We start from the raw sequence: 12086 nt of genomic DNA, 5'->3' as shown, positions 1-12086 counted from the left end.
ACACACACGGATATACACACACACACACAGGGACACCCACACACACACAAGGACACCCACACACGGATATACACACACACACACACAGGGACACCCACACACAGGGACACGACACACACACAGGGACACCGACACACAAACAGGGACACCGACACACACACACACACACACACACACACACACACACACACACAGGGATACACACACACACACACACACACACACACACACAGATATATGCAGCCTAGGTGCTCCTGAAGCTCTGTCTCATATAACCACCAAATGAAAAAACACAATACATTCATACAATTAATTAAACAAAAAATACCTTTATACTATTAGTATTCCACCTACCCACACATATTACATGAAATTATGCTTACCATAGTTCCTCCAGTTTGCAGTTTTGATGAGAAAGAGCAGAACATAGAAGTTCCACTCCTGAGTCTCCCAGCATCTCATTGTTCCCCAGGTTCAGCTGTGTGAGACTTGAGGAGTGTGAGGTCAGGGCAGAGGCCAGATAGGAACAGCTCTTCTCTGTCAGGTTACAGTTACGCAGCCTGGGAGAAACATCATGATACATCTGAATATTAATCACCAATCCTTTAACACACACACACACTCAGGGATACAAACACACACACACACAGCCACACAAACACTCAGCGATACACATACACACAGACACACACACACACACACACACACACAGCCACGCACATTCTCAGGGATACACATACACACTGATACACAAACATCAACACACACACACACATACACACACATACACACACAAAAACACACATACACACTGATAAACACACACTCAGGGATACACACACAGGGACACAAACACACACAAACACAGATATAGAGAGTCACATTGGGACACACACACACAGAGATACAAACACACACATACCCAGGGGAACAAACTCACACACATCAACACACAAACACACACACACACACACACACACACACACACACACACACACACACATACACACACACACACACACAGGGATACAAAGCCACAGAGACAGATACAGAGTCATGGATACACACACACACTCACACACACGAATATACACACACACACACACAGGTACACCGACACACACACACACACACACACACACACACACACACACACACACACACACACACACACACACACACACACACACACACACACACACACACAGGGACACCAAAACACACGCACACTCAGGGATACAAACACACATATTCAGAGGAACAAACTCACACACATCAACACACAAAAACACACAAAAAGAGATACAAAGCCAAACACACACTGACACAAACACACAATTATGGATACAATACACACACACACACACACACACACATACACATAGGGACACCGACACGCACACACCCGCACTCAGGGATACACACACACGCAGAGAGATATATGAAGCCTGGGTGCTCCTGAAGCTCTGTCTCATATAACCACAAAAGAAAAAAACACCAATATACAATTAATTAATTCACAAATTAATGAAGTCCTTAATTCATTAAACAAAAAATACCTTTATACTATTAGTATTTCACCTACCCACACATATTACATGAAATTATGCTTACCATAGGTCCTCCAGTTTGCAGTTTTGATGAGAAAGAGCAGAACATAGAAGTTTCACTCCTGAGTCTCCCAGCAGCTCATTCCATCCCAGGTCCAGCTGTGTGAGACTTGAGGAGTGTGAGGTCAGGGCAGAGGCCAGATAGGAACAGCTCTTCTCTGTCAGGTTACAGCTACCCAGCCTGGGAGAAACATCATGATACATCTGAATATTAATCACCAATCCTCTATCCCCCACACAAACTCAGGGATGCAATCACACACACACACAGATACACTGACACACAGACACACAGACACACAGACACACAGACACACAGACACACACACACACACACACACACACACACACACACACACACACACTCACAGATATATGCAGCCTAGGTGCTCCTGAAGCTATGTCTCATATAATCACCAAAGGAAAACACCATACATCTCTTTTTATTTCCCCACCCTCTCCTTTTCTTTCTTGGTCCCTCTCTCTCTCACCACCTCTTTCTTTGTCCCTTTCACTATTTGTCTGTCAATTCTCTCAATCTCTCTTTCTATTTTTCTCTCCTCCTCTCTCTCTCCTTTTCTCTCTCCGGCCCTTTCACTGTCGGTCTCTCTCACTCTCTCTCCTTCTCTCCCTCTCTCCCTCTCCAGCTCTCTATCTCCCTCTCTCTCTAATTTCCCTGTATCCCTCACCCTTTCTCTCTACCAGTGTGAGGGCCCCCTCTCTGCAGGTTATTAAAAAGATTTTAACCAGCTCCCCATTCATCACTGACATCCTGCGCACGCATCAGTCGCCCGGGCCCTCCGGGGGCCTCCTGTCGGGGGCCCGTGCCGGGGAGTGACTGCCGGAAGATTAATGCCCCACCCCCGCCTCACCCACCATGTGCCAGGGACCCGGGACCACCTTGTTACACACATGCACGCTGTCCTGACCTGGAGACGGCGGCTTAAGGGAGCATGTAATCCAGAGAAGAACGGAGGGAGGGAGGGAGGGAGGGAAGGAGAGAGAGAGAGAGAAATAAAGGGCTGTGTGGGGCTCTTCTCAGGGGGCAGTTAGGTAATGGAACCTGACGCAGAGGCAGGAGGCAGGAGGCAAGAGACAGGCCAGTGCCTGCGCTACCATCTCTCTGGGGAGCAGAGGAGGAGAGGAGGAGAGGAGGAGAGGAGGAGAGGAGGAGAGGAGGAGAGGTGGAGAGGAGGAGAGGAGGAGAGGAGGAGAGGAGGAGAGGAGGAGAGGTGGAGAGGAGGAGAGGAGGAGAGGAGGAGAGGAGGAGAGGTGGAGAGGAGGAGAGGAGGAGAGGTGGATGGACAAAAAGAAAAAGAAAGGTGTGTGATGAGGAGCCTTAAGGGGAGGGGTGTGTGATGAGGAGCCTTAAGGGGAGGGGTGTGTGATGAGGAGCCTTAAGGGGAGGGGTGTGTGATGAGGAGCCTTAAGGGGAGGGGTGTGTGATGAGGAGCCTTAAGGGGAGGGGTGTGTGATGAGGAGCCTTAAAGGGAGGGGTGTGTGATGAGGAGCCTTAAAGGGAGGGGTGTGTGATGAGGAGCCTTAAGGGGAGGGGTGTGTGATGAGGAGCCTTAAGGGGAGGGGTGTGTGATGAGGAGCCTTAAGGGGAGGGGTGTGTGATGAGGAGCCTTAAGGGGAGGGGTGTGTGATGAGGAGCCTTAAAGGGAGGGGTGTGTGATGAGGAGCCTTAAGGGGAGGGGTGTGTGATGAGGAGCCTTAAGGGGAGGGGTGTGTGATGAGGAGCCTTAAGGGGAGGGGTGTGTGATGAGGAGCCTTAAGGGGAGGGGTGTGTGATGAGGGGGGTCAGCCTTAAGGGGAGGGGTGTGTGATGAGGAGCCTTAAGGGGAGGGGTGTGTGATGAGGAGCCTTAAGGGGAGGGGTGTGTGATGAGGGGGGTCAGCCTTAAGGGGAGGGGTGTGTGATGAGGAGCCTTAAGGGGAGGGGTGTGTGATGAGGAGCCTTAAGGGGAGGGGTGTGTGATGAGGGGGGTCAGCCTTAAGGGGAGGGGTGTGTGATGAGGAGCCTTAAGGGGAGGGGTGTGTGATGAGGAGCCTTAAGGGGAGGGGTGTGTGATGAGGAGCCTTAAGGGGAGGGGTGTGTGATGAGGAGCCTTAAGGGGAGGGGTGTGTGATGAGGGGGGTCAGCCTTAAGGGGAGGGGTGTGTGATGAGGAGCCTTAAGGGGAGGGGTGTGTGATGAGGAGCCTTAAGGGGAGGGGTGTGTGATGAGGGGGGTCAGCCTTAAGGGGAGGGGTGTGTGATGAGGAGCCTTAAGGGGAGGGGTGTGTGATGAGGAGCCTTAAAGGGAGGGGTGTGTGATGAGGGGGGTCAGCCTTAAGGGGAGGGGTGTGTGATGAGGGGGGTCAGCCTTAAGGGGAGGGGTGTGTGATTTACATACAGTAAATTAAACTAAAAATACCTTCAAAGTATTTCATCCCCCCCCCCCCCCCCCACCCACACAATCACATACATATACAAACGCTCACACACATATACTACTCACACACACCCACACTCACACACATACACTTGCCAAAACACACATGGTCTGAAGGCCAACTTTTTCTGTTGGACTCTCCTTTACCACAATCTCATGTTTGAAGCAATGCTTCAAGGGACTGAATGGGGGCTGGGGGGTGGGCTGCTGCTTTAATAGTATTTTATTATTATTCAATTATACCGGTATATTATATTATATAGATAGAACAAGATATTTACAGTTGGTTTATTAAAAATGCTTTTCAGTAAAGCAGTTCTCGGTGTCCAGGTGGATTTTCAGATCTCTTGCACCTCCATTGGACACCGAGACATATGTGCCTGCTTTGCACACTGTGCACATCCCATTTGTCTCGACCCGGTCTGAAAGCCGGGAAACTCTTTTGTAATTTGTCGGTAAACGAGCACTTGCGCTTCGGCATGTTGCTTGCGTATGACTGACAGTCACGTTGTCTACGTTCTGATTAACAGGGCTGACAGCATAGGGGCGGGGATTAGTAGATATGTAGTGCATGTAAATGTAATGGTCCAAAGAAGGTAATTTTAAAAACCAGGACATTTCCTCACTTTCTAAAAATAACCCGGGACACCCGGGACAGGACGTGAAATACGGACATGTCCCGGGAAATACGGACGTATGGTCACCCTAAATAACCTGAGTTTCTGAGTTGAAGCCAAATCTGTTACAATGTAGGCAACTGCTAGCTAGATAGATAGATAATGTAGGCAACTGCTAGCTAGATAGATAGATAGATAGATAATGTAGGCAACTGCTATTTAGATAGATAGATAATGTAGGCAACTGCTAGCTAGCTAGATAGATAATGTAGGCAACTGCTAGCTAGATAGATAGATAGATAATGTAGGCAACTGCTATCTAGATAGATAGATAATGTAGGCAACTGCTAGCTAGATAGATAGATAATGTAGGCAACTGCTAGCTAGCTACTTGCTCAAATTCAAACGACTTCTCTTAACTGGCAAGCTTGGAGCAGGCTCTGTTCTGATTGGCTCAGGGGGCGGGAGGCGGGATGCGCCTTCCAGGCAGCTGCTGCCTTGAAGTCAGCGGTGAGAACTCAAAACACCATTAAGCTGCAAGCCATCACGCGTGCTATGCATGTCAGTGAATATGTTCTCAATAGTATGTTTGAAGTAGGCTACATCCGAACCCTCATTCTGTTTTGATCAACAGTAATCGAGTTGATGAGCATGTCTTCATGTCTGATCAATACGCAACCTTGAGGTGCGTGGATGGACAGAGCGGCCAGCTGCCAATCACTCAATTACTCAACCTGCGTATGCATCCTGACTTCATCAGTCGCCGGTGATTTTGAGCATTCCATTCTCAGTATTCATGGCTTTCAATTTATTAAAATATCTGCTATGTTGAGGACCTACACAGGTGTAGGCTATTATTTGATTTGTCTACCCGTTTGAACGAGTACCAGTAGACCGCGGGGCCTCGGGAGAGGCAGACAACAGCATTGGTTTATCAATGAAAGCTCAGCTCAGCCATTCTGAAGAGAGCGGATAGATTTGTGTTGCATCTAAAATATAATAATATTAATATTATCATTGATAAACCATTGCGGGTGTAAACTGTCTACTGCTGCAACGTGCACGAATACACCTGTACAAATGCAAATGAAATTTCAGCTCAAAATGTTGACAAAAGTTTGATTAAGGATTTCCAACGCAGCCTCCATTGGTGTGCCAATTGAGGACACCGCCAATAGAAGTTAAACACACTATTAAACATATCTGTGGACAGTTTTACTAATAAAAACTAAAAGAATGGTATGTAGGTTTGTATAATAAAATTGAATAGTAACAAAAGAGAATTTCATAATTTGTGTGTTCCATTTCTGACCACTGGTTAGTTCTAGATTCTATTGATATACATTTCAGTAGTTTGCATATATATGTAAAGAGGTAAACCTTGATTATATTTAAACCATACATGATTGCACAATGGGGCTTGGACTATTGTCAATCTATTAGCCTATCTATTTTAATCTAAAGTGGAGGCAAAATTATTTACTCAAGCATAGCCTCCATTATTTATCAAATGGTAAAAAAATATGAGTACTTAAGACCCATTTTTGGAAAAACCCTTGTCTGGGAATTTCCCGCCCCTTCACTGCATTTCATTTGCTCAGTTGGTCTGGCGAACTACGCAATGGCGGTCTACTTCAGTCACGTAATTGGACATTCCTTTAACCAATCAGACCAATGATACTATACAACAATACAACAATCAGTAATAAAGCAAACATATTTTTTTCTGTATGAATTGTTCCAGGGCAAGTTTCTATTCTGTTTTCAAAGAAAACTTGCCTTTGCAATCATCCAAGACAGACGCGAGAGCAGTATTGAAGTTTTGCGGTGCTCCCGCGGCCTCGATGTCCAATGTTTAAAAACTCTCTTTGCCGTAGCTTTTGTTACGTAACCGTGGTTAGTTTAAATCCTCCAATGGCGCGCCAGGTAGCCAATAGCCAGTTTGTGATTGGCTCCAAGGATGCTGAACTAAACTGCTATAGCCAGTTCGCCAGACCGATTCTCAAGGCAAAATCAAATTGGCCGGAAGAAGAGGGGCGGGACTTCCCAGACAAGAAAAACCCTGCAGTGGTCCAAAAGCACTCACTACCCTTTGTTTTCCAAAAGCACTCTCACTACCCTTTGCTTTCCAAAAGCACTTTAAGTACCCTCTGTTCCAATAGCATACAGAAGACAGTAAATATATTTAGCAGGCGGTTTTACCTAAAGCAACAGATAATGTTTCTCTGGAATTGAACCTGAGTTGTCTTCGCCAACCATTGTGCCACCATACAATCATTAGAAGAAAGAATAGAAAAAGAAAGCCTTTATTGTCATTGTATTCTCATACAACGTCATTTCAATTAAAGGAGGTGTGTTTCATTCACCATATGATTGTGTGCATGTTATCTTAGCAGGCCTTGCGCACCACAACACATTGATCAAATTCCCTGTCCCGAAAATCTTTCCTACACCATATTTGTATTGACCAGCAGGTGTCACTGGAGTGCATTCAAAGCTTTGAGTAATGCACCTTTATTCAACACGCCTGGCTGGAAAGCTTTGAGGGTTCACAAAGCTTCATTTTGCCATCACTAGCAAAAAGTAACAACAAAGGGTGTCGAAAAAAACAGATAACAAAGAACACACTCAAGGGTTCAACTCACACAAGCCTTCGCTGGGAATCAAATCAAGACTGAGCAAAGACACAGAAAATCAGGAGGCTTAGGGAGGCTAACAAGGCTCAGGTGAACTTAATGAAACAACAAGGACAAGGAACAAACACGTAACTGGCAAACAGGAACACTGGGGTCCCCACATGGTCAATAGGGGTATTACAGTCCAAAAGTCCTGACACTACAGGGTTCAGGGGTTAGTGGTGGTGTGTTGCTGCCCTTTAACATAGATATCCTATATAAAGGCTAGATGTCTCACGGTGGAGTCTTGAACGTCCGCACAGGAGGCCATCTTGTGACAGGATAGCTTCCTGGAGGGATCAGTGGTACGTTAGGTAACGTCAGTGATCTTCACAATCGTTTACACTCTTATCTCGCTGAAATCTTGATGGATTTACAATTGCCTTGGTTTCTTACAAACGTCATTACCATGGTTATAATTATGGATGCTTGAACATGTTGAAATGTGCAGCTTAATTGTGTATCACGGTTAGTCTACTACTCAGTCATTTTGCATCAATTGGAGAGGCATAATTGTTCTTTCTTTTCAATATAACAATTAAGTTGCACATGATATAACTGAAGTTGCACATGATTTCCTATCGGGTTGGTTTGTTAAACATCTTACATTATGATTTTGACAGGAAATTGCTGGCTTTATTGCCAGTGAAGATGCCAGAGTTGTGTGCAGCCTATGGATGCTCTGTTGAACGTTCTCTCAAAACGAGATCCTGTTGCCATTCTGTATGCTGAGTTTTAGTAGCCTAGATATTGATTTTACATAAATAGCTTGTGCATGTGTGTATTCCTTGCACCTATCTGTTTTGTTCATATGAAAACCCATGTTTATAATTCTTCATAAGTATGCAGTCTCATAAATACATCTCTGTACAGGGTGGGGATTTCAACATAGAGCATTTATTGATGTATATTTGTAAAGGGAAATCTTGGACCTATTTTAGAACATTATTATATTTTTTAGAACATAACATAATTATTCATAAGTATGCAGTGTCATAACTACATATCTTACGCTTATAACAGACCAATCCGTTTGAAAATCGGTTGAAAATTGAGCAAGTTCTAGTTATTTAAAAAGTACGTACCACTACCAATACAATGTTAAGGGTGAGCGAGCTCCCCTGTTGCAAAATGGCCGTCATGTGCGAACATTCTACTCCGTCGGCCAGAAACGCGGGCGAGACATCTAACCATTATATAGGATATCTATGCCCTATAAGGCCACTTAAGGGTGGATCATAACAGTGTTCAATAACATTGAAAAGCCAGTTTGGATCCAAAAGCACAAGCCAGCCACCCGGGTAAGTTTTAGCATTCACACCAGAACTCAAAGAAACTGGAATTGGACTTTGTAATATAAAATGTGATACATTTGGTATACAACCAAGCCTGACATTAAAGATATTTACAGGAAAAGTATAATAAAGACAAATATTTTACATACTCAAAATGAGCCTAAAGTTAAGTTACCCATAGAAAACAACAAACAACTCACGTATAATATATTGTTAAGTGATTGACCTTCAATCCATATTAGACTGATGTGAGGTATGAACTGCAGTCAGGAGTGTTTGCTCTACTCTCAGTTTAGGAGAAATGTTCTCTTATCAGGGCAGTTCATTTACCAGGAACAAAGTCAACTAGTCAACACACACTCACACACACACACACACAGTATATTACTCACTCAGCTAAAGTGGATGATGTGACCACTGGCACCAGCTTCTGCAGAACATCATTAAAACTGAGGAGTTCAGTCAGATCTTCCTCTGGTGTCTTCATGTACTTCTGCAGGTCAAACTCATCCAGCTGCTCCTCTGGAATCTTAAACTCAAATCTGCTCGTCCTCCACTCTCCTGGTAAGAGCATGATTACATACAGAGTTCCTGAGCTCCTGTCAATGTCCTCCACTACAGCATGGTGATTCAGCTCATTCAGACAGTAGAAGAGGTTGATCTTTCTGTCTGATGTATTCTGATCTCTGATTTTCTGTTTGACACACTGGACTGTTTGCTCAGAGCTCTGTGATTGGCTTCTTGTCTGGGGCAGTAGGTGTTTTAAGAGATTCTGATTGGACTCCAGTGAGAGGCCCAGAAGGAAGCGGAGGAAAAGGTCCAGGTGTCCGTTCCAACTCTGTAAGGCCAGATCCACTGCAGTCTTGTGTAGGTCATGAAGTGTTGCAGCTCTGAACAGAGCAGAGAGCTGAGAGGTTTGCTGTTGGTCAGGCATGTTTCTCTCTTTGTTGCTGAAGCAGAGGAACACATATAAAGCTGCAAGAAACTCCTGAATGCTCAGATGCACAAAGCTGAACACAATCCCCTGGTACAGCCCAGACTCCTTTCTGAAGATCTGAGTACACACTCCTGAGTACACTGATGCTTCTGTGACATCAATGCCACACTCTCTCAGGTCTGTCTCATAGAAGATCAGATTGTCCTTCTCTAGCTGTTGAAAAGCCAGTTTCCCAAGTTTGAAAATCATCTCTTCGTCTCTCTCTTTTCTCACTGTGTACTTTTCATTCTTTATGCTTGTCTGAATGATCAGGAAGTGTGTGTACATTTGAGTCATAGTCTTTGGCATTTCTACACTCCCCGATTCATCTGATGTTCTCTCCACAACAGTGGCGGTAATCCAGGAGAAGACTGGAATGTGGCACATGATGTAGAGGCTCCTGGATGACTTCAGGTGTGTGATGGTTCTGCTGGCCAGGTTCTCATCACTGATTCTTTTCCTGAAGTACTCCTCTTTCTGTGGGTCGCTGAATCCCCTTATTTCTGTCACCTGGTCCACACACCAATGTGGGATCTGATTGGCTGCTGCTGGTCGGGTGGTGATCCAGAGGAGAGCAGACGGAAGCAGATTCCCCTTGATGAGGTTTGTCAGCAGCACATCCACTGAGGCTGGCTCTGTCACATCACAACACCTTGGGTTGGAGTGGAATTCTAGAGGAAGTCGACACTCATCCAGACCATCAAAGATGAACATGACTCTGTACGTTGAACTGGTGAAGATTGCTTGATTTCCTGAGAAAAAGTGCTTCATGAAATCCACCAGACTGAGTTTCTTCTCCTTCATCAGGTTCAGCTCTCGGAAAGGAAGAGGAAATATGAGGTTGACATCCTTATTGGCTTTGCTTTCAGCCCAGTCCAGAATGAACTTCTGCACAGAGACTGTTTTTCCAATGCCAGCCACTCCCTTAGTCAGCACTGTTCTGATGTGTTTGTGTTGTCCACGTAATGGTTTAAAGATGTCACTGCAGTTGATTGGTCTGCCTTGTGCTGCTTCTCTCCAGGATGCCCTCTCTATCTGTCTGACCTCATGTTCATCATTGACCTCTCCTCTTCCCCCCTCTGTGATGTAGAGCTCTGTGTAGATCTTACTGAGGAGTGTGGGGTTTCCCTGTTTTGTGATTCCCTCAGCCAGACAATGAAACCTCTTCTGAAGATGGGATTTGTGGATCTGCAGCATTTCCACATGTACTGAACCATGTTGGTATCTGTGTGTGAAAACAAAAAACAAATATTAAATAACTTGTTTACTGTAATATCAGTTTAAATGTAGTGTTTGTACAGCACTATCAGTCAAACAGGAATGTAGTCTATATAGAGTTTCCCCCTAATGTAGTCTATATAACTGTCACTCTGTCTGAAGAGTTTCCCCCTAATGTCGTCTATATAACTGCCACTCTGTCTGAAGAGTTTCCCCCTAATGTAGTCTATATAACTGCCACTCTGTCTGAAGAGTTTTATATAAACTACCCTCAGCACTGTGTCCCCCTAATGCTCTTCTCTCATGTGATTGCTGATGAACTGACTGCAGTCGTTCTCTCTCACTCTCACTACATTCCACCTGCTGGCAATGTTCCCTCTAAGCTGCGCGCGTGCGCAGCCGCGCAGGCCAGTCGAAGAGGCCGCACAATATATTTTTCAGACCGCATAAACGATTTTTTTTTTTTAGGGTTTAAAAATCTGAGCATCAAAGGGGATGTAGGCTAGTTAATAATCATTTAAAATACTGACATGTTTGACAACCAAGCCGGATGTGCGTTAGAATGTTTACATACAAAGTATCCTTTAGCTCTCTTGCCGGTCTCTGCTCCAGCAGTTATAGGCTACCATGGCGAAAAGAAAGGCAGAGCAGGTGCCCCAGAAAAAGGTCTGCCTAACGTTTAAACATGAGCGGCTAGATGAAATAGTCCAAACTGACTGAGGTAGGATAAAACTTTCAGACATACTTACATATGCTCGGAGGCAAACGTGAAAATAGTTTGCTCGTGGGAAAACATGCAGTGAACAAAAGTTACATTATTCTGTTTGTCCTTAAAGTTTGTGAGCACTTGCATGCCCGCTTCCCTGAGCTGAGAGGGCTGCCTTTGAGCCGGACACGTTGGATCGTGCAGTTAGTAAATTTGATCATGGGCTGAATGACGTGACCAATCTGGCGAAAAGGTTCGGAGCGCTTCTGGAGGAAGCATAATATGCGGTCCCGGGACGCATTTGTCGAATTCAAGTTCATGGTTATTGAAAAAAGGTGGTGGCTGAAAAGTGAGCATTTTCCAGATCTGGTACAACTTCGACATTTGTGGCACATTCCAAGCATCTAGCGCCGACTGTGAACACGGTTTCAGTCTAATGAATGCCACTATGTCAAACTCGTGAAGCGAGAAGATTTGAGGTAGAAATTTCCAATATTTTCAAAGTGATTGTAGGCCTGAAATTATCAGTTCTAAGTTAAACTAAGCATCTCCTC

The 12086-nt window shown here is 45.0% G+C and overlaps 1 protein-coding gene across 1 annotated transcript in view; it reads right to left on the bottom strand.

Annotated features, from left to right (window-relative positions):
- Nucleotides 1–379: 379 nt before the first annotated feature.
- The window catches only part of LOC308368176 (NACHT, LRR and PYD domains-containing protein 3-like), a gene marked incomplete at both ends in the record, with an annotated part of 23404 nt that continues 11697 nt past the window's right edge, over nt 380–12086 (bottom strand). Inside the window, 3 exon segments of the mRNA XM_080842281.1 lie at nt 380–560; nt 1615–1791; nt 9025–10833. Coding sequence (XP_080698407.1) covers nt 380–560; nt 1615–1791; nt 9025–10833 — 2167 coding nt within the window.

This window comes from Sprattus sprattus (genome assembly GCF_963457725.1).
Source record: "Sprattus sprattus genome assembly, chromosome: 1".
Taxonomy (NCBI): domain Eukaryota; kingdom Metazoa; phylum Chordata; class Actinopteri; order Clupeiformes; family Clupeidae; genus Sprattus; species Sprattus sprattus.
The sequence above is the reverse complement of the archived record's forward strand: the minus strand, read 5'-3'. Positions and strand labels throughout refer to the sequence as shown.